Raw genomic sequence first — 27,898 nt, 5'->3', positions numbered from 1 at the left:
GGGGTCCCCCTTCAGCCAGTGACACCATTCCTCGAGCGCCCGTTTCATGGCCAGTAGTTCCTGGTTCTGAATGTCATAGTTTTGCTCAGCTGGAGATAGCTTCGTGGAGAAGAAGGCTACAGGGTGAAGTTTGGGTTGGTCCCTGAACCGCTGTGAATGGACAGCTCCGACGCCCGTCTCGCAAAGCCGAGAAACGTGTGGTCCATGATTACCCCATCAGGGCTGATGAAATACCCCAGGAAAGAAATCTTGTACCTATTGAATACACATTTCTCTCCTTTAACAAATATCTGGTTCTGTAGGAGATGTTCAAGGACTTGGCAGACATGGTGCACATGGGTCTCAGGGGGGGTGGGGGGTGGGGCATTACTTTGTAAAGTGTGTGTGTGAGTCCCACTTATGTGCTGGGTAGGACTGGCAGCAGGTGAGTGTAATCAAAAGTGTTCTGGGAAGTGTAGTCTGGGGCGGCCATATTTGTAGGCAGCAGTGCATTCTGGGAAACTGAGTTCGACACCGGAGTTGATCGATACATCCTCACGTGATTTTATAATGTAATCGGATTGCATTAATACTAATGCGAACTAATCACATCCCTCTACAAACGAGTACTTACAAGCTCGATTGAAAGCGTAGAATGAGTGATCAAATCAGGTTTGAAACTACACACGGTAAGCTCTGTTACACAGAACTTTTAAGCGTTCTCAAAGCAGGTTCTAAGATACGACTTCCTGAGGTTGAGAGGGAAGAATTCTGCTTGCCATTTGATTCATTATTCATTTCGGGTGTGTCTTGCTTGTCTCGTTTGTCTCGTTCATCTTTGCCATGTCTGCGTCTGCAGAAGCTCTGTTTCTCCTGCTGAGCCTGGTTTTGTCCGAACTACCTCACCCCGAAGCCAAACCTCTGGACTTTGTGTGTGTCAGCGAGGCGAGGAAGGTCATGAACAAGGTGAAGGATTTGCAGCAAGACCTGGTGAGATGATAAAAACCTGGATTTTTTTCTCCCCCCGTGAAAAGCTCTTTTGTGACTGCTCTAGTTTCACACCAGATTCCTAAAAGCAGCATGATAAAGTTGTGATTATTTCTCTTTCAATCCTCCATGCCTGTGAACGTATCAATCTTTGATCGATTTTTTTTTTAACATTTTTTTTTTTACATTTACATTCATTAATTTTGGCATGCTCTTTGCCACACTGAGGCAGAATCCAATTCGAGCTTAGAGCTGAGCAGCGTGGAGTGATACGGTGCTGAAGCATTCTTTAAGGACCTCTTTGTGTAAGTGTCAGTGGCGCGTTAAGGAATCTCCTGTCAGTGATTTTTAACAGTCAGAGGTAAAACTTGTTTCATTTAAACTTTAATTTTCTCTTACTGCGGTGTCTCTGTAACAAAATGCAACAAGCTGTGGAGTGGGGGTTTTTTCTGGCTTATTAACTTTAATACATTTTTTCATTTCTTTCTTTACTTTTCCCTAACCCTACACACACACACACACACACACACACACACACACACACACACATATATATAAACAAGCTTTTATTTTAAAACGTTTCCTTTTGGTTAGATTTAAGTGTAGCATGACATGAACCAGCTGCATTAATAATTATGTCGATGAAAAGTCTTTACAAGGTTAATAAGAATAACTTGTGTGTGTGTGTGTGGGTGTGTTTGTGTGGGTGTGTGTTGTCTCTAACAGGCCCAGTGCAGCCCTGCAGCGTTTCTCCCTGCTCCAGTCCGAATTCCCTGCATCAGGGTTAACTTATTGACCTGGAAAAGCAAACCTGTGAGTCAGTACGCGTCCTCCGGTTAACCCTGACCACCGCTTTGGACCCTAAATAGAAGAAAAAGTCTCCTTTGTTGCTGTGATACACGAGGAATAAAACCTGTATCTGCTTGTGTGTGTGTGTGTGTGTGTGTGTGCCAGATCCCAGAGCGCAGAGCTGAGATCCTGCAGTCTTTGAGGATGTTGGCGCAGGACATTCACCAGGCCAGGAATGGAAGCCAAGCCGAATGTGCGCTCAGACTGCTGGGCCGCCTCGAACACAACATCAACAACTACATCCACACAGTGAGACAGCTCCACGCCCAGGTACACTCTGCGGTTAACTTACACCCGATGTTCTTCATACACAAACACGCACGCTAAGCTGCTCCTTACATGCTCTTGCCTGAAGCGAGATCCTTACTGTTTAATTTAATGATAGGTTTCCACGTCAGTGGAGAGTACTTCTGTATTCTGAAGAACAGTGATTGGATGTCTTTGTATTTCCTGGCATCCTGTAATCTCTGTTGATATGTCGCAACTTCCTTCCCCAGGAAAGAGTCGTGTTTCTCTCATCACATCAACGCTGTCACTCTCAGCGCTACAGAGACGTTTCTTTTAACAGATCAAATTGAGAGAAACGTAAAGACAAAGACATTTTCCATGGAGAAAAACCAAGCCCATCACATTCCAGAATGTCATCTTTAGCACCATGGCATTGATTCGGAAAGTTTAACACAGAACATTAGGTCAGGCCAGAGTCAGACACGTATCAGACCCTGGACGGGGACAGGGTGCAGATCCGGACATTACATCCGTCAGGAAAATCTGCAATTTGTGGGTGGAGATAGAGATGTCTTGGCTGATATTTTCCTACAACAGCACATCCTCAAGCTTTTCCCTCTTATAGCACAGCAATATACAACCGATTATGAGTGATCATTTATTAAAGAACTGCACATCATACTTTTTATCCATTTATAGTTACATTTAATGCTGTGGAACGTCCAAGAAACGAGTCAGTTCCTGTTCTCACTTAAGTTATAGCAGCTAATAACACTCGTTCCCTCACCATCCCTCTCTCTCTCTCTCTTTATTCTCTCTCTTTATTCTCTCTCTTTATTCTTTCTCTCTATTCTCTCTCTTTACTCTCTCTCTTTATTCCCTCTCTTTATTCCCTCTCTTTATTCTCTCTCTTTATTCTCTCTCTTTATTCGCTCTCTTTACTCTCTCTCTCTTTACTCTCTCTCTTTATTCTCTCTCTTTATTCTTGCTCTCTATTCTCTCTCTTTACTCTCTCTCTTTATTCTCTCTCTTTACTCTCTCTCTTTATTCTTGCTCTCTATTCCCTCTCTTTATTCCCTCTCTTTATTCCCTCTTTATTCTTGCTTTCTATTCTTTCTCTTTATTCTCTCTCTTTATTCACTCTCTTTATTCTCTCTCTTTACTCTCTCTCTCTATTCCCTCTCTCTGTTTTCTCTCTCTTCATTCCCTCTCTTTACTCTCTCTCTCTCTCTATTCTCTCTTTACTCTCTCTTTATTCTTTCTCTATATTCTCTCTCTTTACTCTCTCTCTCTATGCCCTCTCTCTATTCTCTCTCTTTATTCTTTCTCTCTATTCTCTCTCTTCATTCCCGCTTTTTACTCTCTCTCTCTTTATTCTCTCTCTCTCTATTCTCTCTCTTTACTCTCTCTCTATTTTCTCTCTTCATTTCCCTCTTATTATTCTCTCTCTTTTTATTCTTTCTCTCTTTATTCCCTCTCTTTCTCTCTCTTTATTCTTTCTCTCTATTTCCTCTCTTTACTCTCTCTCTCTTTATTCTCTCTCTTGAAGTTAATAAGACAGAAACCACACCTTGTCATATTTTGTTAGAGAGAAACAGTAGAGAAGTGTAAACTCTGTGCTGAAGATGTGGAAATCTTAAAGTTCCAGCTTTCCCTCTGACTGTTACACAGCGCTGACACTGGAGACTCCTTCCGTAAACGTTAAACAGACATCTATAAACACCTTCTTACAGAAAACTATACAGATACTAAAACTATACTAAACAGGAAAATAAATAAATCTGTTTGTGTGTGTGCGCTGTACACGTCCCTGTGAACGAGCCGTTACTATAGAAACAACAACGTATGAGCACATTAATATAATCCTGTGATTTGCAGCTGCGCTACTGTCAGAGCTGCTGCTCTAGAGAATTAATCATCACCTTTTCTTCTGACCAATCACAATCCAGGATGTGTTCTGATTTTTAATCCTGATTTATTACCTTAGTAAGTGTTGCTACTAACAATCCAACATGGCAGACGGTGACAGATGCAGCATGCTTCTGGCATTTCTGTCCAAACTTTAAACACAAAAGGTCTAATGTGTGTGTGTGTGTGTGTGTGTGTGTGTGTGTGTGTGTGTGTGTGTGGGTGCGTGTGTGTGGGTGGGTGTTTTATTTTATTCCAGAGTGGACTGGATGGGCCGAAAGTTCCAGAGATTTCAGTTCAGTCCGTCACCCAGGATCTAAGTCGGGTTCTGCAACACTTTGACCGTCTGATCTCCAGAAAACTGGAGTGGCTTGTTAGTGAAATGGCGAAAGAGTGTGAGACTAAAACAGACACCTAAAAACCAGAAGTGAGGCATCTGGGACAGGAGAACAGAAGGTCAGACACTTGACAGGACGCCTACTGAGCCTACGTAGAAATATGGAGATAGAGCGCCATCTGCTGGTGAAAGATTCCACCATTTCCTTGTGCACTTTTTTTGAGTCCAGATGGACATTAGAAGGCTGCAAAGAAGACTATAAATGGACGTGCTAAACACTTTCACCTTCTTCTGGACCTTATATATAATGTAAACTGTAAAACATTATTTTTTATACAGAGATATAGTATTTTCCTTAATGTCATTAATGCACTCCTTTGTAATAACATAACTCCATTTACACTTCATCACAAGATGTAATTATTTTGTCTTCCTGCTGTGACTATTTAAGTGTACTTTTGTGTTTCTCTTCTGCTCGTGTTACTAATTTGATAAATTTGATAAATTTTACTGGAATAGTACAGCCAAAATACCTCCCAAAAATGACCATAAATGTAGCCTCGCTCTGTGTCTGATGTTTCCTTCTATACCCTGTGAAAGAAACAATAGAAGCCCTCATAGAATTTGTAATGGTATTAACGGCCTTCTATTGGTAGCATGTTATGTCTAGTGGATACCATTAAGAACCAATAATGGTAATGGTAATAATTTTAATGGTTAGCTGAAGGTTTGTAATGCTATTTGTAGTGGAAACCATTAGAATTTCTTTAATAGCTTCTGTTGTTTTTCTTAAGCAGGGTAGTTTTGACAGGCTATTGTAGCTAACAAGTAACTGAAGCTTACAGCCACTAGTTTAGCATTGCATACTAAATCTGTAGGTTGTCTGTGTGAAATTGTGTAAATAGCCCTTACAACGGCTTCTGTCTGTTATTCAACAACTGTAGCACTTAATGCTAATATTAATATCCACTGGAGAAATGTCCTCGGCTCAAAGCATTAAACCAAAATAATAAACATTTATACATTTTTTTTGTGACGCTAAATTAAGTGCTTTATCATTTTATAAATAAAACATGTGACCTACGTGTACAGAGTGCAGACTTGTCAGACAGGTCATAGCGATGTGACTTTTGCAAATGGCTGCCGATCGCTATGTCAGTCCGTTTGCTGGGAATGGATTAAAGTTTCTGTTTCAGGTTGTGTGCAGTTTTCATTTTTGTCGTTGCTGCATTTCAGTGTTGACATAAAACTCTGAAAAATGTCAGTAACGGAGGAAAGACTTGTTGCTATGAAATTGACGTTTTCAAAAGTTTCTGTTTATCTGTCTGTAGAACAATGGCTAACATTTTTTAAACGTCTTTTTTTAAAAAAAATATATATATTATTTTGTTTGCAGCTGTTTAAATGCTTAACACACTACACGTTTGCACTTATTTCACAATTTTGTACGTGTTTTGTGCACAGCCAAAGCCTACAAAAGGGATATTCCAGTCAAGATGGCGGCTCCGCCCCCGAAATGCAACGAATTTTATGCGCGATGTTATGACGTCATGACGTTTAGATTCCGCTACATTTCAACACAACGCAATAATAATAATAATAATAATAATAATAATAATAATAATAATAATAATTTATTTGTGCGTGGTCTACGTGATCACGTGACCTCGTCTTCCTGACGCGCGGTGTCGCCATGCACTCGTGCTCTGGAAATCCAAAACCCTACAAGGTTACGAAACGGGCGCCATTTTGGCTCAAGTGCGTGTCACTGCGTGGGAATTCCGCGCCGCTTTTAGATACAAGACAGAGCCACAATGGCGGAATTTGGCGCTGCAGTTCACAGTAACCTTCCCTAGTAGAAACCTTGGGGGAGGGATATCACGACATGTTACGCGCAAATACTTTTTTTCTTTCTGACTTCTGAGGGAGACTGAAATGGTCTGTGCGTCGGGACTGTTTTGAAGATGTCACAGAGACGTTGATTTTCACTGGAATGTTATTAAAACCAGTTTCCTGGCGGTGAAAGATGGGATTCCTGACGGTGAGTGTTTTTTTTTTTTAACAAGCAAGCGAAACGGCTCGGAAATGTTACAGCTCTGTTAACGCAGTTGGCTGCAAAGCTTTTAAATTCGTATATAATATAAAACAATATATTATTATGCTGTCAAACACAGTACTGCACTTATGGACCGGTTTTACAGTCAAAGTTAATTATTTATTGTTTTGCTAACACTGGCTGTTGCTAACTCGCTCCAATACAACACTACCGTTACTAGCATGCACCACAACATGTTTACATTCTCTTTATTGTGATTAAAAAAATATCATTTATATCGCGGCCACGATTTAAAAGCCGTATTTCATGTCCTGTCAGTTAGTTATAAGTTATAGAAATGTCAGTTTGGATGTGACTTTTTAAATATGTCTTTTATTTAACGTATCCAGGGGTTGGACGATTCTATCAGAATATATCGCGATACTTCCAGAAGTTTTCTCTAGATATCATGATTTCACGATATGTCCCGTGATATTAAGGTTTGTTTGTTTTTTTTGGTTTTTTTTGCAAGCTAAGGGCATGAGTTAAGCTTAGAACACAAACAAAATCTGAGGAAAAACAGCATCATCACATAATGTAAATAAAACATGTTCTTAAATTAAGATATATTAGAGTAATTAAGAGTTTATGACCTACAAACACAATAAATCCAGTTTAACACGCTACAGTTTCAGCGATAACGTGTGTTCTCCAACTCTGAGTATAACACGACACGTAGCCTGAAGGTAGGTGTGTGTGCGTGCGTGAGAGAGAGTCCTCATTCACACAGCTAAGGAAGTGGAAGGTTGTTTTTGTTTTGTTTTTTATTCCTAGACGACGGAGGCAGTGAAACTGCACTTCCTGTCAATGCTTCCAAATTTATGGGGTGATGAACAATAACAGGAAGTGAGGTCATTTGGGATGGTGGGTTGTCGCACTCCAGTCGCCGTGCACAAATATACGGCGCAAAAAAGGTGATATTTTCCTGAAAAGTGTGTTCTTACTGGCTGTCATCAGGATATCTCTAAATTTCACTTGGCTTTAAAGGAACGTTTTGGTAAACATTATACACCGTGTTTCCTTCATTCCATATTTAGTTAAATGCTGCAGAGATCCCTGTGTGGGCTGAGAGTGGTTTGGCCCAAAAGTGCAGCTGAGCATAAATGGTTTGATACCCCCCAGAGTGAATAGTTAGAACACATGCCTACTCTGAAATGGTTTGGCCCGACAGCGCACCCACTTTGTGAATGGCATGGCCCGACAGCGCACCCACTTTGTGAATGGCATGGCCCGACAGCGCACCCACTTTGTGAATGGCATGGCCCGACAGCGCACCCACTTTGTGAATGGCATGGCCCGACAGCGCACCCACTTTGTGAATGGCATGGCCCGACAGCGCACCCACTTTGTGAATGGCATGGATTAAGTGTAGAGTATTATCCACTTCACATTCTCTCCCCATGAGTTTCCTCACAAGGTGTACCTCAAGATGTAAATGATTTGGTCTAGGGCTGCAACTAACGATTATTTTCATAATCGATTAGTTGGCCGATTATTTTTTGATTAATTGGATGGGCGGGGCAAACTTTCAGTACACTTTTTTTTTGTTTGTTTATTTAAAATAATATCCACAAACAAATATAAACTTCAGACTAAAACTTTACACAACTGTTTGTCCAAAACAGAAAAAACCCAACACACACACACACACACACACACACACTAGAATATATGTCATTAATTTAGGATTGGAGTTTAATTCAGTGCTTTTTGTGCATCCATAAAAAATAACGCATAAATACTTATATACAATATCAACTAAAATAGATGAATAAAGTAAATTACACACACACAGTATTAGGTTAAAGGTTAAACTAAACCTTTTAAGCAGCTTGCACCAGTTACACACAGCAGAGCATCTTGGATATAAACATGACTTTGTCCTCGTGCATCAGTTTGATTTCCGCGGTGTTTGATATAAAATGCCCCCCTGCCTTAGAGGACGTTCTTCCTCAGTTCTTCCACTCTGCTGGAGACTGGGGTCATGTTGGGAATAAAAGTTAACGCTGACAGAAAGTAAACTGAAGAAAGTCATTGTCCGTGAATCTGGGTGTCTGCTAATGCTAGCGTGCGTATGACGTCATGCGCCGTCGCCTAGAAGCGGCTTAAAGTTCCGGTTAGTAAAAGAAACCCGCTAGTGATATATATCTGAGATGATATCACCTTTCTAAAATCCACACACTAGACGGTAGCGTGCACAGTGTAAGTGTACAGTACTTCATTTTGGAAACAACTTTAGTATTTACTCTCCGAAGCGTGTTTTCTGAACAGAAGGAACGTAATGAGTAAATCTCCCCCGTGCCGCGCGCAGACCAACTCATCCATCGTGAGATTCGTTGACGACGGTTTTCATCATCGATTATTATCCATTTTATCGATTAGTTGTTGCAGCTCTAATTTGGTCTGACCGTGCACCCCCAAAAGCGAATGGTTCGTCCCAACTCCCCTAAATGGTTCATCCCTTATCTCCTTCCTCGTGAGTCTCCTCTGATTAGTGCTGGCATCGAGGCACAGCTCGAATCTTTAACTAACTGGGAAATGTGTCGAGTCTGCTGGTTTGTAAAGTCGCTGCTCGGCAGAATCTGGCGTCTCTGGAGTAATCATCACACCACTTTTCACTTCTCCTCCCGTATGAGCCGCATTCTCGAAAATCCGGTCTCTCACTGACACGCAGTGCATGCCCGTGCGATTGCATAGCTCGCCAAAACACGTTTAATATCCTCACGTATAACCTCACGGAGGGCGTCACCGGGAATCAAACTCGGGAACCAGAAAGAGAGTTCAGCTTAGATTCAGGCAGCCGAGCTGTTCGGGTTCTGCGACGTGTCACGTTCCGTCCAACAGAGTTTTAACCAAATCCGTTCCTGGTTAAATCAGAGTACCCGTGTTTGTTTGTTTGTTTGTTTGTTTGTTTATTTATTGTTGAGAGTTTCTGTTTCATTTTAGGTTTGCCCGTCCGGCGTACGCGAGACCGGATGATGCTGAGACGGCTGAGATCCGAGCCGGTGAACGCATTTCTGGAGTATCGCTGAAGACGACCTGTGTGCAGGTGAGAATCAGGAGAATTCGCTACATAAAATAAATAAAAAATCGTAACATTATACATCCAGAGTTTATAATTGTTATAAGAACGCTGACGATACCCAGGATATCTCTGAAAAGTGCATAATTCATCAAAATATCGATGTCATATTGCCGTATCACCGGCTCTTAAAATCCAGCGATGAAGCTCTGATGTTCATGCTTAAAGATTTTCCCTGTGTTTTTTTTTTTTTTACCGTAATTGTTGCGTGGTGTGAACACACATCTGATTGGTCCGGAAGATCACAGGACACACGTAACTAACGTTCAGCGATGGGTTAAAGACTCGTGAGTTAATGCTCTTCTCTCGCAGGTTCACACCGCACTCGACAGAGTGGAGCTTCCTCACCCATGGAGAATTACTTCCAGGCTGAGGCCTTTAACCTGGACAAAGTGCTGGACGAGTTCGAGCAGAACGAAGGTCCGTCACCTCGATTACGTCCTGCAGGAGACGCAGTTACACATTGACCAGCACGAGTTTTTACTGCTTTATTACTAGACAGATGTTCGTATTTCCGAGTTTAAAGGCAAAAGCATGCGCTCGGATTTGACGTTCTAGCCCAAGAGAGCAAAATTGGCTGTGCTGTCTGGGTGGGAGGGGCATACTCTCTCTTTCTCTCTCTCTCTCTCTCTCTCTCTCTCTCTCTCTCTCGTCAATCACAGCAACGCTAGCCAATCATGTATAAGCTAATATATATATGGAACAGGGCGGATAGCACATTCCTATATACGTTCACGTAAACCGCCCATAACCAAGGATTATGATTATGTAAAATCTAACAGCACGCCCCAAAGTGTTTCGTTCCTCTTAATCCACAGCAAATTGTCAATGATTACGACCGTCACGTATTAAAGAACGGCACGTCATACGGTTTATCGTTACGTTTAACGTTGTGAGATGTCTGCAAAACGTGTTTGAGAATGAACGAATCAGCGCTGTCTGACGTCCCTTATTTTGTGGAGAGTTCAAGGCAGGGTATGTTTTGGATGTTTGTCTTATTAGAGAAGGTAATCCCATAATTCTGCTCACCATAATTAAAAAAAAAAAAAACAACCATGGTGGATAGAACCGTTTCTCTGACTGAGAAATCTGCGTAGGATGGGGCAGCTCGCTGATGCTGGTAGAAGCGGTCTAGCATGCTAAATGAGGCTAATTAATTGGGAATTAACATTTCCCAAAGGACTTTTGGCTGTCTGTTTTTTCTTTTCTTTGAGATTATAATTGATGTCATAGAGACAAGAACATGTGCTTTACCAGGTTAAGGTCAAACAGACTCGCTTCTAATTTTAACTTTTTGATTTATGGAAGCAGCTCACGTTCATATTGTGTATGTCTAGAGATACAAGCAATCTATTTTATAAGCGGCGGACTGCAGATTAACCTTCTTTAGCATCTGTGTTAGCCATCATCCTCTGAAGATTCAAAGGGGTGACTCGCAAACACCCGAGTGGATCGGAAGAATAACCGTCGCGTTAAAATGAAAGTGCGCCTGCATTTCTTTAAGTTAAAGGGGAAAGCCCGTCCACGTTCCGAGTCGTTTCCGTGTCAGGTTGAAAAACGGATCTCACGGCAAGGATGTAATCGACCCACTTCTTTTCTGTCCTCGTTTCTCATTTTATCTGACATTTCTTTCATTCTTTCACCCGTCCTTCAGAACCCGTTCTGTTCCCTCGTGCTAATGCGTCTTTGTTGGTGTTACTTATAGATGAAACGGACACCCCCACGCTTACCGACGCCAAGTGGACTCAGATTCTCGCTCCACCAGCTCACCTGTTGTCCCTGAACCCTGCCTTGACTCACGCTGATCTGAGTCCGCGAGACAGCTCTCTCAACTTCAAACCTCTGCTAGAACCTTTGAGTTCTGGCAGCTCTTCCGTGGTGGAGGTAACCGCGCCTGATGTGAAGCAGGAACTGGAAACGTGGAGTGAAGAAAGACCGGCGGATGTCCACAGTCCCCCTTTGCTCCAGCCCAACATCGGCAAACTGGTCAGCGCTGACGGTCAAGTGCTGGATTCTCCTCCTGCAACAAGGTCGGCGATTGAGAACGGGTGTCCTTCCAAACTAGAGTGCAATGGGGTTGGCGAGGTTCCTCAGCTGCAAGATGATCCAAATCCTCCTTCCGCAGATCCACCCAGCATCCTGGACCCGGTTGCTGGTCAACAAAGGCAACAGCAGAATGATGTTGCTGAGCAGGACAACGCCTGTTTTAATGATGGCGGTATTTCAAATCCTGAAGAAGGGCTTGGCCGGGGGGAGTCGGGCTTGAACAATGGTGCTTTGTCGGTTGAGATGGATACCGAGGGCATCAAGGAAATTGGCGGAATGGACTATCATTTTGCTCTTCCAAAACAGGGCAATTCTGAGAAAGGGGAGCATGTTCTGCAAGAACCTGGTAATGGCACTCAGGAACTTGTAGTCAACCAAGACTGTCGTACTACAGACGCCTTTCCGAATGGTACCATCCCCAAAACGGAAAGCTTTGATCAAGACAAACTGGTCACAAAAGAGAAAGAAATGAAGAATCAAGATTCGGTCGTTGAATCGGCGCAGAACGAGAGAACTCATCCTAATGGCCTGGTGGAAGAAAGCGAAGGAGATCGACCGATCCAGCCTCCTCCAACCCTTTTAAAGGAAGACTCGATAACCGAGGAAAAGGAGTTGGAGGAGAGCAAACAGGAATGCTGCGAGCCTAACCGAAGCTCCGAGGCAAGCTCCAAACTCAACAACGGGCGATTACAGCTGGTCAGCGTTCCCTACGGTGGTGCGAGGCCCAAACAGCCCATCAACCTGAAGCTGCAGATCCCTCGATCTTTCTCAGGGCAAGTCCAAAACGAGCTTGGCTCCACCGGCAGGAACAAGAACCTGGAGGCCCAGTGCAGGGCAGACGGCCTCGAGTCGTCTCATGGGGGAACGGAATCTAGGGCTTCTCGAGTTAACGGAGAGAGCGGAGATGGTTCGTCGGGCTTGCACGTCCCCACTGAGAACCCTGACAACGATCTCCAGGCAGGTCAGCAGGGAGTCCACGTGAGGAAACCCTTCAGCTCCCTTGGCGAAGTGGCTCCTGTGTGGGTGCCGGACTCTCAAGCACCCATCTGCATGAAGTGCGAAGTCAAGTTCACCTTTACGAAGAGAAGGCACCACTGTCGGGCCTGTGGCAAGGTAAGGCCTTCTGTGCTTTTCATCTCAGTTTGTTGGCCTTATTTCTGTTTATTGCTTAAACGGGCAATTTGGGTACTTAAAAAATTAAGGGCTCTAGATTAGCACCCCGGTAGCACCTTGTTCTCAGGGTTTTTGCTTGCTAATGAGGTTAATCTTGGTCTTGTGTATACAAAGTCTGAATAACGGGTCACTTTCCAGTTTCTGGATGTTCTTAGCCTGATGTGATGTAACAGGGTGGGGCTAATCCTTGTCATCTCCACCCATAACGAGGCAGACGATGCCCTTTTTTTCAACCTGACGTTCATCAGAGTTATCTTTTCACATTTTAAACGTTCTGTTAACGTTTGAGACAATTACTGTGCGAGAGCTAACTTAGCAAGTGAATGAAGATGAAAGCTAGCCTAGCGAGCGAATACAAACCTAGCAACTGGAAGCAAGCCAAGAGAGTATAAGCAAACATGAGGAGTGTATGCGAGTGAAAGCTAATCTAGCAAGGGTACGGTACCCTACTATGCTAATCCTATAATTAATTGCTGGTACATGGAGGTCGAACAGTCCTTGTCGCTTTATCTCTGTAGCAGTCTCAGGGTCTCATCCACATTAACACACAGGTCCGTTTGAGAACGCTTAAATTGTTTACTAAAAGTTTCCAGTGTACGACGAAACGCGGAAATGAAAACGACCCCGGACCTGACCTTTTTACGTCCTTTCCGCCGTTTCTGTTCGTTTGGATGCTGCAGTTGCGTTGAGTTTGAGTCGCTCGAGAGAAAAAAAGTGCGTGGAAGGAATCTAGACAGAAAACCGAATACGTTCCACCATCGTGGTATCGTGGAGGTCACATGACGATCATACGTCGGCGTTTCAAACGTGGAGAGTGGATTTGGAAAGATGCTTCAGACAGAGGGCTGTCAATCACGCGTGCTCATTAGAATATTACGCCACGTCTGTTAGGACTGCTGTAAGATGGGGATATTCAGTGAGAAGTGCTGGTCTTTGAGCTGTGTGTATTTTTTTTTTACGCCATAATTCCCTTTAACGGCTTGATTTTTCTCCTGCAGCGTAAAACAGCTGCCACTACTGATCAGCACTCAACAAGGAGGACAATATTATAGTGTATATAAAAATGACTTTTTCTTTAGTGAGGTGTTTCAGGATGTGACGTCCTGATCGCTGCGTAGGGTGAGAGCCGATCGTGGGATGTATGAGACCTGAGAACCCGTCCAAAGCCTTGAGGGAGGACGTCCTGCCGACATTTTAAAATAGCTCCTGGCCTGCGGGAAACACGGCGAAATTTCCCCCGGGGGTAAACAGACCGCCGCTGGCGACGACAGAGACGTGGAACGTGAAAATTAATAGAGGTGTGAGGGCGAGGCGTGTGGCGTTCCGGCTGTCCGACACCGCTGCCTGTCAGAAGCAGGAGAAAGCTACTACACGTCAATCTACATCAAAACTTATCCAGTCTGACTAGAATAATCCTTCTCTAACCTGCAGGTCCACCCGAGTAGCGAGGTTAAGGACGTCTGCTTTGGAAAATTGTGTTTAGTAAAGGGGTTAATGCAGGCAGACTTTTTTTTTTTTTCCTTCGTTTGGTTTCTCCGCCTTATTCACCGTGCCGCGCTCCTAAATCCGTGTCCAGTCAACGTTTTGGCACGTTTTCACGTTCGTTTTCTTGACTTGATGGTTGTTCCACTCAGCCAGAGTCACTCAGTGTTGTTGAGGAACTAGCGAAGGCAGGAGGACGTTTTTATCGTTGAACTCTAGTTGGCGCTAGTGTTTTTAAAAAATGTTTCATTGTCCTTTTAAATTTAAATGAGCGACATTTATACGAAGAGCCATATAGGTAACTCCTCTGATTTAAAGTGTGTGTGTGTGTGTGTGTGTGTGTGTGTGTGTGCAGGTTTTCTGTGCTGCGTGCTGCAGTCTGAGGTGCAGGCTGATGTACATGGACAGGAAGGAGGCGCGCGTCTGCGTGACGTGTCATCACACTTTAACCAATGGTGAGAAATGTTTACAAAACCTCGCCGATTTAAATCGTTCACCTAATGGGGCATGTTCTTCCTCGTTTAAAATCTACTGTGTTGTCTTTAAATACCTGTCGTCGTAGGGATCTGTAAAGTCTAAAGCGTATAAAGGCGCGTTTTGTGTGGCGCGTGTGGCGTTTTGCATCTCTGTTTCCTTTTTAAGCAAAAGGATCGTTCTGAACGACGGAAGCATGTTGAGCTGAGCGCTGAGGCGAAAGGATCCGTGAAGAGGATCTGATTAAATATATATACTCCACATACGCAGGTCATTATTCTGGACTGCTCGATCTCAAAAAAAGCGTTAATCACAGTAATAAATAAATAATCCGAGTGAATAATGTATACCTAAAGCTCATCTCTTTAAGTGCTTCAGATGAATAAAAGAGACGACGGGAATGAAAATGAATTAATATTGAAGGGGGGGGGGGGGGCGGGGTCTATAAAATATTTAAAAGGGAGAATTTAATAGTGATCATGAGGAGTCTGGGAAAAAAATGAATAATAATAATAAGTTTTAAGTTATAAAGTGTGATTTTTACATTTTTTAAATTTATTTAATAATAAACAAAAAGGTTTTAGGGATGGCAGTGATCCGATACCCAGTATACTCCCTATACCCAGTATATCCAGAATCATTATCGGGTCGGTACCAGCAAAAAGTGTCGGATGTGAGAGCAGAGAAAACGTCGCAGACGTCAAATACCGTCACAAACAGCAAAGACTCATTAAATAAGGAAAATACATTTATTTTTGGCTAGGATGGCTATCAGTACTCAGTGTTTCAGTACCGGCATCGGAAAAGATCAGTCGGTATATATCGTGCCATGTCTAATTTTTATATATATATATATATATATATATATATATAATGTGTATTTTAGTCTTCTATTAATAAAGTTATGTTGCTTACGGATAACAGCAGCTTGTGCAGGCGAAATGCAAGCGACAAATCAAAGATTAAATCGCAATATCAAGTCAGATTCACAGCATTATGAGACCGTTTGTAGTCGTTTGTAAATAAAATGCGCGGGAAAACCCGCGCGGTTGCTAAGTGATGGATGTTGTTAATGGTGCGAGTAGCAGCGCAAATTTATGTACATTTCACACTTCGTCCCTGGCCGAACGTCCCTGAATGTATTATTTTTATTTCTGTATTTTTTTCCGTTTTCAGCTCAGGCGTGGGAGAGCGCGGGGAACAGCTCCGGTCAGAGTCCGAACCCCAACAACCCGGCCGAGTACTGCTCCACCATCCCCCCTCTCCAGCAGGCCCAGGCGTCTGGCGCTCTCAGCTCTCCACCTCCCACCGTCATGGTGCCTGTCGGAGTCCTCAAACAACCAGGCACTGAGGGTAAACCTCCGCGCTCCACGTACTGTTCTACAGGCAGCTCCAGAAGTATTGACACCCTTGATGAAATGGGTTTTAATGACAATGTTTTGGGGGGGGGTTGAGGGGGTTAATTAAGTTCATTTCACTGAGAGAAAACTGATGTAAATTTATTCTTAGAAAATTTAACTAAACCTTATGAAAGGTATGTATTCTTAACAAGAATAATCATTGGCCGCCCTACGTTCTAATCATCCTCATATTAATGAATGATTACGTGTTGGACGACCATCTTTATTTATTTTTTTTTAATTTTATTTATTTTTCCTTATTAAAATCAATTAAACCCATGTTTGCTAGGGGTGCCAATATTTCTGGAGCTGAGTGTAAGATTAAAACAATATAAAACTTTTATAATTTTATAAATTGTTGTATAACAATGTTATATCTTCATATTTTTTGAGTGAGTGATTATTTATTTTTTTATTTTTTTAAAAAAAAAAATCGGGGGTGTTTACATCCGTCATCACTCACCTGCAGAGAGGGCGTTTAAAATAAATGCCACTGAAATACCATAAAATTTCAAAGTGATGAAACTTATTCAAACTTTTTTTTTTTTAAATATACGTTTTAAATCGAGCATTTCCTGATGATGGATATTTGGGACCTTGTAGGTTCTCTGTCTCGTGAGCAGAGGAGAGTTTGGTTCGCTGATGGTATTTTACCCAACGGAGAAACCACAGACTCCTCTAAAGGTCCCGCTCCGAACCCGAATGCAAGCCCCGCCCCACCTCCGGCTGTGTCCCAAACCTCCCACAAATCCACAACCAGCACTCGTGAGGTGAGAAGAAGCTTTATTCTGAGCTTGTTTGAGAAACATTATCATCCGCTACGGTCCTGGATTAATCGTTGGACTGTAGTGTGTGTATGTGTATATATATGTGTGTGTGTGTGTGTGTGTGTGTGTGTATATATATGTATATATATGTATGTGTATATATATATATATATATATATATATATATATATATATATATATATATATATATATATATATTTATATATATATAATATTTTCAGTGGGTAATTTTGTCCCTTCTCTCACCCCGTAGGTGGCCCGCGCTCCCGGAGCACCCCTGGGAAGCTCGGTCAGTCTGATCCCAGAGGACGGACTTCCTCCCATCCTCATCTCCACCGGAGTTAAAGGAGGTACGGGAGGCCACATCGCAGGTGCTTTGCTCATCCTCACCATTCACCTTCATCCTGCTTGCATGTGCACAGCATCACCATCTTCATCACCACCATCTTCAACACTTTCACCATCATCACCATCATGTTATTCCTCACACAGACCGGTGTTTAGAGTGACTAGTGAATGTATATACACACTACGGGTCAAAAGTTTGTGGACACTCGACTGCGACATTTCTCGTGATCTTAAAACCCTTCTGATCTGAAGGTGTGAGGTTAAACGTGTGAAATCGGCGTCATAGACCAACATATGATCGTACCGAAGTATTAATTTCTTCCATTAGAAAACGGACGTCTTATTTACAAAAAACTTTATTTAAACGGACGACTCGGAGGGAAATATTCCGTAAAGCAGGAGATAAGTGTGTGAACACAGCGTCGGTGTGAACTCCTTTAATACTGTTTAAAATCATCTCGGGGAAATTCCTCGAGAAATCGGTCGAGAAAACGCCGAGAATACACTTCTGGAACATTCTCGGCATCTACTCTGAAGATGCTAAAATACTAAATTATTTAGATTGATTGATTTATTTATTTATATCACAACATAATTCCCATAGTTCCATTTGTGTTACTGTAGAGTTTTGACGACTTTTTTTATTATTCTAAAATGTGGAAAATAAATAAATAAAGAATGAGTGTGTGTAAACATTTGACGAGTAGTGTGTATAACTGCATGACTAGATTGACAGTATATGTATATTACATGGTTACATCATCAGAATGGCGTAGCATGTCTGTGTCTGTACGTGTGTGTGTGTGTGTGTGTGTGTGTATTAGTTAATGCAGCATGGTTTCTCGATGTTCTCTGTAGATTACGCGGTGGAGGAGAAGCCGTCGGAGGTCCTGCTCCTTCAGCAGCTGGAGGAGGGAGGTCCCGAGCCGCTGGTGTTTGTGCTCAACGCTAACCTGCTAGCTATGGTTAAGCTCGTCAACTGTAAGCGCAAACGTGCCGAATTATTACGAATTATTATACGCTCTTTATCTTTATATTCTGATTATATTCACGACATCCCCTTGATGGAGGATGAAAGTCCAGGGGTGAAATTTCAAATAAAATTCGTTTGATAGTAACGGGAAAGAAGTAATCTTTTGAAGAAGTATCTTTTGAAGCCGCTCTGATGTCTCTGCCCCCTTTTTCACTCCCCGTCACCGTACAGACGTGAACAGGAAGTGCTGGTATGTGATGTCGAAGGGGATGCACGCCGTGGGCCAGGCCGAGGTGGTGGTGTTGCTGCAGTGCCTCCCTGACGAGAAGAGCATCCCGAAAGACATCTTCAGCCATTTTGTGCAGCTTTATCAGGAAGCTCTGGCAGGTAAACCCTAAACGGACGCAGCGACGAAATGAGACGGGAGATTGTTAAGAAACAGCAGGAGGGTGGAATTAAACGGAATTACATTTCCCTGACACAGTCCTCCTGCTGTTACGGCATCCCAGCGGGGCGCCAATAAATATAAACGCAAATGTTTGGAAGGAGAGAGATTAGTTCTGTGACAAGGATGTAGTTTGGTGGGGGTGAATTTTTACACCGATAAGCAGTCTGTCTGTTAGCGCTCATTATTATTATTATTATAATATGAAGTGTATATAACTATAAAGGATTTAATCTGTTTTAACCCCGCCCACTTCCTCCATACAGGAAACGTGTTGAGCCACCTGAGCCACTCGTTCTTCACACAGAGTTTCCTGGGCAGTAAGGAACACGGCGGGTTCCTCTACATCTCCCCGACCTTCCAGTCTCTCCAGGACCTCCTGCTGCCCAACCCGCCCTTCCTGTTCGGGATCTTGGTGCAGAAGTGGGAGACGCCGTGGGCTAAAGTGTTCCCCATCCGCCTCATGCTGCGCCTCGGAGCCGAGTACCGCCGTGAGCGTAGCGTGCATCTTAAATAAAACCCTGCGGACCCGAACCTGCCTATAATTATTCCGTCTTCACGCCATCACCTCCTCTTGGACATTCATTACATTCTTACTAATTTCATATATCTCCATTTAAACACGCTTTCTCTGTACGTCTGTGTGGGGGCGGGGCTAAACATGAGCTCGATTTATGATGTCACAAAATGCGTCCATGCTGTATGTCAATGTATTTCATTGACAGTGTGGCAGTAATTAACAGGGGAAATGGTCCAGGAAGTCCCTGCGTAAAGATGCTTTACGTTACTACATTTTATATTCATTCGTTTATTTAATTGTTTGTTTATTTATACAAATTTTTTTTTGAGGATTTAAGGACATTTCCGTGTGTGTGTGTGTTTATAGTTTATCCCTGTCCGCTGTTCAGTGTGCGCTTCAGAAAGCCTCTTTTCGGAGAAACTGGTCACACCATCATCAACCTGCTGGCGGTGAGGACGTTAATATATTGATCCATCTATCTGTCCATCTCAGGAGGAGGCCTCAGGTGTGTTACGTGTACGTGTATACGTGTGTGTGTGTGTTTGCAGGACTTCAGGAACTATCAGTACACATTACCGGTGGTCAGAGGTCTGGTGGTGGACATGGAAGTGAGAAAAACCTGCATTAAAATCCCCAGCAACCGTTATAACGAGGTGAACAGAACCCTGCGAACCCCTCCACAGCACCGAGACACTTATTTACTCACTTCTTTCACCTTTTAGTAAAAACTCTACCTTCTACGCTTCGTGTGTGTGTGTGTGTGTGTGTGTGTGTTTTTTTTTATTATTATTCAGCTCATGAAGGCCATGAACAAGTCGAACGAGCACGTGCTGGCGATGGGGGCGTGTTTTAACGAGCGAGCCGACTCGCACCTCGTGTGCGTGCAGAACGATGACGGGAACTACCAGACGCAGGCCATCAGCATCCATCACCAACCCCGTAAAGGTGGAGTACACGTCGCACCGAAAACGATCGCGACGCCGCGTCCACGGAATTTATTCTCCTCGCTTCCCGAGGCTGTTTTTTTTTTAAAGTCCTTTCAGCTCATTCTTACCCTCTTTCTTTGTGTTGCCATAGTAACAGGAGCGAGTTTCTTCGTCTTCAGCGGAGCTCTGAAGACCTCGTCTGGGTTTTTGGCCAAAACCAGTATAGTCGAAGGTACGACATGGAAAGTGAATGTGGGTCAGCGTGTCACTACGGAGTCTAAATTAAACCTCTTAACTCCTGCCAACCCTTTTTTCTTGTTTTCACCCCCACACTGATCGTGTGTTCTCCCTCGTGATCGGCACCAGCAAGAACTAACGGTACTCAGGCGCACTGTGTGTTATGACTAATCCGTATCGTATAATGTGAAATCGTAAATATTTTCCGCACGAGAGATCGCGGAAAAGCAAAACGTATTAAGCATGGATGTGTTTTACACACGAGCGATTTCCAGAGCGAGCAAATGTATGGTTTCTGTAGCTGGCCTGGTGCGAAACCATAGCAACCAACAGTCAATTAAAGGTAGGACACGCCCGCTAGTGACCAGAAAACGGCGATTAGAGTGACACAAGGAGAAAATCGCCGCGTTTTAATGTGCAGCCGGGAAAATGTGCCTACGTCTTTTCATTTGGTCAAACCGTGGTATATTTTATTTATTTTTTTAAACATTGGGACATTGAGACGTCATCTAGAGCGACGGTGGTGAGGGTGGTGATGACGATGAGGACGATGACGTCGACTAGTCGTTGATGTGCGTCAGTAACGGAGCGTTTCTCTGCCAGACGGCGTGATGGTGCAGATCACAGCAGAGACGATGGAGGCCCTGCGCCAGGCTCTGAGAGAGATGAAGGATTTCACCATCGTGTGCGGAAAAGCCGATCAGGAGGAGACGCAGGAGAACGTCCACGTCCAGTGGACAGAGGACGACTTGAACTTCAACAAGGGGTGAGGATCTCTACCAGAAGGCGTTGATTAGTTCTCTAGAGCAGCAGCTCGGGTAGTGCAGGTTTATATTAACGCGCCGGTTCTGACACGTTATCGTTTCCATAGTAACGGATTTCCGGTGCCGGCGCTTGTGTAACAATGAAGCTGTAACTTTTCAGGACAGAGGAGTGAGAACTTGTTTCGCGTTATGTTAAATGTAACTACAAACGAATAAAAAGTACGATGTGTTTTTAATAAGTAAGAACCGTATTATGTAACAGCTTTTAACCAATTAACCTACAGCTTTTTGTTTGTTTACAGGGTGATCAGTCCGATCGATGGAAAATCCATGGAGTCGATAACGAGCGTGAAGATTTTCCATGGATCCGAGTACAAAGCCAACGGGAAAGTTATCCGCTGGACCGAGGTGCGTTTCATTACTGTCCTGTTCTGTTTCAACCCCCATTTTATTCTGTAATCACATTAAATTAACCGTGACGTATGAAAACGTCCCCACGTGCAGTCTCAGCCGAGACGGTTTTGATGTCTGAACTTTATTTGAGCGGACGTCGTGGACGTCTCGTATTTCCGGTATTCTGGGGTTAATGTGGCGTCTCTGTCTGCGCAGGTGTTTTTCCTCCAGAGTGACGACCAGCCTAACGGGGATCCCGCGGATCACAGCCGGCTGACGGAGAACGTCGCGAGAGCCTTCTGCATGGCTCTGTGTCCTCATCTCAAACTACTGAAAGAGGACGGCATGGCCAAGCTGGGGCTCCGCGTCACACTGGACTCGGATCAGGTCAGAAACCACGGGAACGCGCTGTCCGCAATATCCGAGCCGATTATAACCCGGAACGCACAGAGTGAACTCGTAAACAGCGCTAATCCTGTACAAACGATCACACTGAAACTGTAAATATATCGTAACTGGACCTCGAATTACCGAAGTATAGGGTTCAGTGGAATGTTTTAAAAACAGGAGCCTCGGATCTCGGCTTCGGAGCGTGATAGGAACGTCAAACTTGGATTCCTATCGTCGTCCTGACTCTCTTAATCTGTGGTGTGGATTTGGGGAAGATCTGAGGTGGTCACTTTTTTCACCTCAGAAAACACAAACACTAACCCCTTACTGTTTTTTCTGATGAAAAATTCGACTTTCTCAGACTTTCCCCAGATTCTCAGCGTAGATTAAGGAGGTCAAGACTAACTCGGTAATCCAAGTTTGAGCTTCCTGTCACGCTCCAAAGCCGAGATCCGAGGTTGATGTAATGACTGGAATATACTGAAATTGGGAGCCTCGGATCTCGGCTTTGGAGCGTGACAGGAAGCTCAAACTCAGGTTCCTGTTTTGGTCTTGACCTCCTTAACATGTGGGTGTGAATTTGGGGAAAGTCTGAGAGGGTCAAATTTTTCACCCAAAAAAAACGCAAACTTTTTACTGTTTTTCCGACAAAAAATGAAATGCTCTCCGATTTCCCCCAAATTCGTGCCGTAGGTTAAGGAGGTCGAGACTAAGACAGGAATCCGAGTTTGAACTTCCTGTCACGCTCCCAAGCCGAGATCCGAGGCTCCCGACTTGATTATATTCCGGTCATTATAACCCAGTTGTTCCTCCATCTCTGAGCAGGAATGAAAATAATAAAGCGGTGTAATTGGTGTGGATCAGGTGTTTCTCCTCACGCTCGCCTCGTTTGTGTCTCTCAGGTGGGTTACCTGGTGGGCAGTAACGGTCAGCCCTTGCTCCCTCAGTACCTGAGCGATTTGGACAGCGCCCTGATCCCGGTGATCCACAGCGGGGCGTGTCAGCTGAGCGAGGGTCCCGTGGTCATGGAGCTCATCTTCTACATCCTGGAGATCATCTCTTAGAACTGAAATTGAAACCGACCTCATCTCTCTCTCTTTTATTCATTTGCACTTCAAAGAACCTGAACGCTGCAGAAACACGAACAGGAAGCAGCAGCAGCGGCGTTCCAGCAGATCACCTATGCACCATTTTTACACGAACCATCTCCAGACATCTCCACCGGAGCCACGGGTTCCGACAATCTCAGAGTTTTGGTGCTTGTTATTTTTTGTTTCTCCTCCACTGTGGAAATCTAGAAATGCTGCTGGGAGCAAAAAAAAAAAAAAACTAAACAAAAGAGAGAGACGCTGGAGGTCTTTGATCTGGATGGATGAAAGATGGAGGTATCAGAGCGTTCTTGGTTCTCGGAGGAACGCTGCTGAGAGGCTTGTACAGAGTCTGGAAAAAGTTACAGTTCTTTTGATAACCAATGAAATTGAGCGGATTTGGGATTAAAAAATGATTTCATACTGAAAGTATTTAACACTAAAAAGATGGTCGTATAGAAAGCCAGTTCAGAATTGTACACTATTTCCAGCTAGCTAGCTAAAATACAACTTAAAGGGGCGGTTTGCAATATATATATTTTTTAGATGTTTCTAAATATCTAGAAATATTCTTTAAAAAAATGATAACGTTACGATATTACCGTGCAGCGAATCTTGCTATAGATTCTTTCGTTTCAGGCTTTTGTTTACATTTTTCTGGCTTGGATATTAGCCCCGCCCCCACATTGGAACACATCTTGCCCGTCCCTGACATCCTTTCGTTTGATTTGTACAATAGGGAATGTACCATTTGAATGATGATCTTGTAATTGCGATGCACTTTGCAGACAGCAGGGGGTGCTAACGACGACAAACCGCACCTTTAATTTCATGCTAGCGCACCAGCACGCAACGAGCACGTCATGTTGCCGATTTACGCTTTTTTTTGTTTAAAAAAAAAAAAAAGGACCGTTTTTGGTTATGAATTATACTGACATTAGCGTTGTGTTACGTTAGCGTGTTTCTATAGTTAGCCGTGTATGCGAGCAAGCTAACTTCATGACGCTATTATATAGTTGGCCGATCGAGTTGAGCTCATGCTCCGCCCCTGTCGAAGCAGGAGTGCTCGTCTTTCGGGGAAAGTCTTGCTTAATTCGAAAAACGTCTCAAATCCGCCTCCTTTCATTGGTTTTTGCACTTAACCAATCAGACGCCTTTCGGCCGGGGGGAGGGGGAAAAGTCGGGTGAAACAGAGAAGTGACGATTTTAAAAACAGGACGTTCTGCTCGGAGTGATTTATTTACTATTAGCTTTAATCACCGGATGCTTTATTTCAATAGTATGGACGTTGTTTTTGTTTGTTTGTTTATTTGTCTGTAAGTGGAATTCCTCCAAAGCTGAAGCGATGTAGCGTTCCGTTTTTGACGGCGTGTTTACGGAGTGATGGATGGAGTGATGATTGTTACAGAGACGTTCATTAGCATTAAACTGAACCAGCATTTCACAAGTGCTTTGCTAATTTAACCCCAGACTGTTGTAACGCGCCCTCGTCCACTTACCTTTACGACTCCGAATCCCTAATTTCGCACAGCAGGTGTACTAACTAACTGCCTGTCTCGCGTTCTAGCTGGATACCAGGTCACAGTGTGGTTTGAGAAGTAAGTAGCTCGTGCAGAAGTTTGCTAAGTAGTAGAATTAGATATTCAAGCAGTTTCTGCAGATCTAGATCAGTTAATCAGCTTGCTAACTGGTTACTTTGCAAACTAGCCAACGTACTCATTAGCTAACTTTCTAGCCGGCTGCCAGAATAAAAGTCCAGCAGGTGTCACTGACAAACTGACGAAGGAGACCTGATTCAGAGAGTAAAACTCCAGGTTATTCCGGGTTTCAGAGTTAGTTTAGTGCGTATTTTGGCCGTTAGGTCTACAGCGCTGAAGTGATGGAACGAGGGGAAGTCGACAAGGACGCGTTAAAAACTGGGAATGAATGAACGAATGCTGGTGAAAGGAGGAATGAAAACCAGGCGGACAGGTTCTAACGTGATACAAAACCGCAGATTCAGTCGTCTGGCCATCGCCTCGTCTGATCTGAAGCGAACTGTGAACCCCCCTTCATCAGAAGATAATAAATAACGGAACAAGACTTTTAATTTGTAAAGAACTGCACTGGGAATAAAGCCATCGCACAGAAGCCGAGGACGGAGACGTGGAATCGCGAGCGGAATCGAGTGTCACGTGATCGTCAAAAGAACTTCGCTGGAGTGCCATGACTTTTACTTAAAGTACTCTGTAATGCTTTTATTACGTTGCTTTGCTTTGATTATCTACGACACGTCGGGCACGCGTTAACGGAGTCGAAACGGAAAACCCGCCGCGTCATGGCGACGTCGTTCCGGAGAAACGCTGCGGGAGGAATTTGACAGTATTTACGTTTCAGTCGGACTCGAACGTGATGGAAGAAAGTTCTGTGGGTCGGACCGGGTCACGGGTGAATAATAAACAGCCAATCAGAATCGAGTATTCGGATCAAACGTCACATTCTCGTTAAATCTACACGTAAACGTTTTCGTTTCAGAGCTTTAGAAAAAAGTTGGTGTCCAACAAACGCACGAGTTTGAAACGTTTTTTTTTTTGTGGAAATTGTGGTACAAATCCACGATCTTAAAAAAAAAATAATGAAATGAACTGAGCGAGTTGGAATCGATCGTCTCCGTTACAGAAACACGTGATGGAGTTCATTTGAACGCAGCACTTCACGTATAAACTGTTACAATGTTACTTTCTCTGTCTTTGATGCAGCTCAAAGCAACAGTTACCTTTTACAGCCGTTTGAAGTCTTGTTTGGGTTTTTTTTTCATTTCCTGTTTAAGAAGCTGTTGATGCAGTGTTTTTTGTGTTTATTTGTCTTTATTTTCACGAACTGCATGCACGATGAAACGGGAGCTTTGGTCACAGAAAGTGTGAGATATGGTTAAGCGAGTGACACGAGTGACGCGTTACACACTGTAGAAGATGTGGATACGAGCCAGGAGAAAAGCTGAAAGATTAAATCCTGATGTGGGTCAAAAACTTTCAAATGTAAAACACGAAAAGCCAAAAAGAAGCGTTAACCTGCTACATGTTTTTATTTGTTTGTTTGTTTTTTTGTCAATAAAATGGAGACTTTATGAAAAAGCTGTATTATATGTAAAATAAAAACCTTCTGAAATGCTGTGTGCGTGTGTGAGACTGACATCCATGATCATGACTGGAATTTCAATTAAATAAAACATTATATGTAAATAATCAAATAATACTCGATTGCATTTTTGAATCTAGACTTTTTTTTTTTTTATAATACCATCAAAATGCAGAATCCAAACTCAACACTCCTCATGTTTTCGGGATTTACGCTGTGGTCATTTTTATTATTTAATCTACTAGCAGTAACGGGAAGGATTTCTGGAGATTTTCCGGTGGCCATGATGGAAGTTAGAGAGCTGGGAAAACGGTGTTAAGCGAATTGAGTGGCTTCGTCCGAGCCTGGCTTGTGATGCTGCCCCCTACTGACAGTGAGGGGTCATGAATCAAATTATTTTGTTTTGTTTAGACTTGTAGACGTCTATAAGGTTTATACGCAGCTGAATAATAATACAGTTTTATTAAACATTCAAATGAGGTATTTGTCGAAGCGTATACCTGATTTGCATAGAATTCATCAAATCTAAATTCAAACATCGCTCGCCTCCGAAAGGGTGGGTCTCTGCCTCGGATCTCGGCTTTGGAGCGTGACAGGAACGTCAAACTCAGATTCCTGTCCAAGTCTTAACTTCCTGAATCTGTGGTGTGAATTTGCGGAAAATCGGAGAATGTCACATTTTTCACCTCAAAAAACACAAATACCCTTACGTTTTTTTTGATGAAAAATCCGACTTTCTCAGATTTCCCCCAGATTCTCAGCGCAGATTAAGGAGGTCAAGACTAACTCGGTAATCTGAGTTTGAACTTCCTGTCACGCTCCAAAGCCGAGATCCGAGGAACCCAATTTCAGTATATTCCAGTCATTACATCAAACCTTGTATCTCGGCTTTGGAGCGTGACGGGAAGCTCAAACGTGGATTACCGAGTTAGTCTTGACCTCCTTAATCCACACTGTGAATCTGGGGGAAATCTGAGAAAGTCAGATTTTTCATCAAAAAAAACGTAAGGGGTTAGTATTTGTGTTTTTTGAGGCAAAAAATGTGACATTCTCCGATTTCCCCCAAATTCACACCACAGATTCAGGAAGTCAAGACTAACTCGGTAAGCTGAGTTTGAGCTTCCTGTCACGCTCCAAAGCCGAGATACAAGGTTCCCAATTTCAGTATATTCCAGTCATTACAACAACCCTGTTCATCCTGTTTTAGTCTCGACCTCCTTAACATGTGCTGTGAATTTGGGGAAAATCTGAGAAAGTTCATTTTTTCACCCACAAAAATATCCCCCTTACTGTTTTTACGACAAAAAACGAGACTTTCTGTGATTTCCTATCGTGGTGTGAATTTGGGGAAAATCTGAGAAAGTCAGATTTTTAGTAAAAAAAAAAACAAAAAACAGTAAGGGGTTAGTTAGTGAAAAATCTAACTCTCATTTTCCCTAAATTCACTCCACAGGTTAAGGAAGTCGAGACTAAGACAGGAATGCAAGTTGGACGTTCCTATGACGCTCCAAAGCCGAGATCCGAGTCTCCCGATTTCGAAATATTACACAAAGCAAATATCACAAATGAAGAAACACACTAACCGGTGTGAAAATCAGTTGTCTGGTTTATGTTACGTGCTCGGCTTCCTCACAGACACAGTGCGGGTGTCCCTCAGGGATCGGTACTCGGGTGATCAGGTCTCACGATACTCACTTTACTCCTCTTTCCCTTCATCCGCCTCCCACGTCCCTCAGAAGAGATCATACTGCCTTTCTGACCTCACTTCCTGGAGGGTGATCCATCGTCTGAAACACAACCTCGAGAGATCATCACGCTCACCTCATACCTTCTCACATGAACTAAAAGCGAGACACGTCTCAGTCTTCC

The 27,898-nt window shown here is 43.3% G+C and overlaps 2 protein-coding genes across 4 annotated transcripts in view; both read left to right on the top strand.

Annotated features, from left to right (window-relative positions):
- thpo (thrombopoietin) overlaps window positions 1–5,484 on the top strand; it is an 8,435-nt gene extending 2,951 nt beyond the window's left edge. Inside the window, exons 2-5 of the mRNA XM_053652115.1 lie at window positions 839–969; window positions 1,693–1,779; window positions 1,921–2,085; window positions 4,211–5,484. Coding sequence (XP_053508090.1) covers window positions 839–969; window positions 1,693–1,779; window positions 1,921–2,085; window positions 4,211–4,369 — 542 coding nt within the window. The 3' untranslated portion in view covers window positions 4,370–5,484. The remainder of the gene's footprint in view (window positions 1–838; window positions 970–1,692; window positions 1,780–1,920; window positions 2,086–4,210) is intronic.
- Window positions 5,485–6,112: 628 nt separating this feature from the next.
- On the top strand, window positions 6,113–26,144 carry zfyve9a (zinc finger, FYVE domain containing 9a). Of its 3 annotated transcripts, none has more exons than XM_053651558.1 (19): window positions 6,113–6,329; window positions 9,330–9,432; window positions 9,778–9,885; window positions 11,171–12,624; window positions 14,522–14,621; window positions 15,817–15,993; window positions 16,644–16,810; window positions 17,082–17,178; window positions 18,035–18,157; window positions 18,381–18,536; window positions 18,861–19,085; window positions 19,481–19,563; window positions 19,663–19,767; window positions 19,909–20,059; window positions 20,192–20,272; window positions 20,881–21,043; window positions 21,344–21,449; window positions 21,651–21,821; window positions 22,727–26,144. In XM_053651558.1, the coding sequence occupies exons 3-19, from the start codon at window positions 9,816–9,818 to the stop codon at window positions 22,886–22,888; spliced, it is 3,591 nt and encodes a 1,196-aa protein (XP_053507533.1). In that variant the 5' UTR covers window positions 6,113–6,329; window positions 9,330–9,432; window positions 9,778–9,815; the 3' UTR covers window positions 22,889–26,144. The 3 variants fall into 3 exon arrangements, with proteins under 3 accessions (XP_053507533.1, XP_053507532.1, XP_053507531.1); XM_053651557.1 differs by having other exon boundaries at window positions 17,082–17,199; window positions 20,198–20,272; XM_053651556.1 differs by having other exon boundaries at window positions 17,082–17,199.
- Window positions 26,145–27,898: the final 1,754 nt, after the last annotated feature.

This window comes from Ictalurus furcatus, chromosome 20 (assembly GCF_023375685.1).
Source record: "Ictalurus furcatus strain D&B chromosome 20, Billie_1.0, whole genome shotgun sequence".
NCBI classification, from domain to species: Eukaryota; Metazoa; Chordata; class Actinopteri; order Siluriformes; family Ictaluridae; genus Ictalurus; species Ictalurus furcatus.
This window is presented reverse-complemented; position numbering and strand designations above follow the sequence as displayed.

Coding starts and splice junctions, on each gene's coding strand:
- zfyve9a (XM_053651556.1), top strand. CDS start 9,816: ATGGAGAATTACTTCCAGGCTGAGGCCTTTAACCTGGACAAAGTGCTG. Junction 18,537..18,860: donor TTATCAGGAAGCTCTGGCAG/GTAAACCCTAAA, acceptor TCCTCCATACAG/GAAACGTGTTGAGCCACCTG. Junction 20,273..20,880: donor CAAAACCAGTATAGTCGAAG/GTACGACATGGA, acceptor TTTCTCTGCCAG/ACGGCGTGATGGTGCAGATC.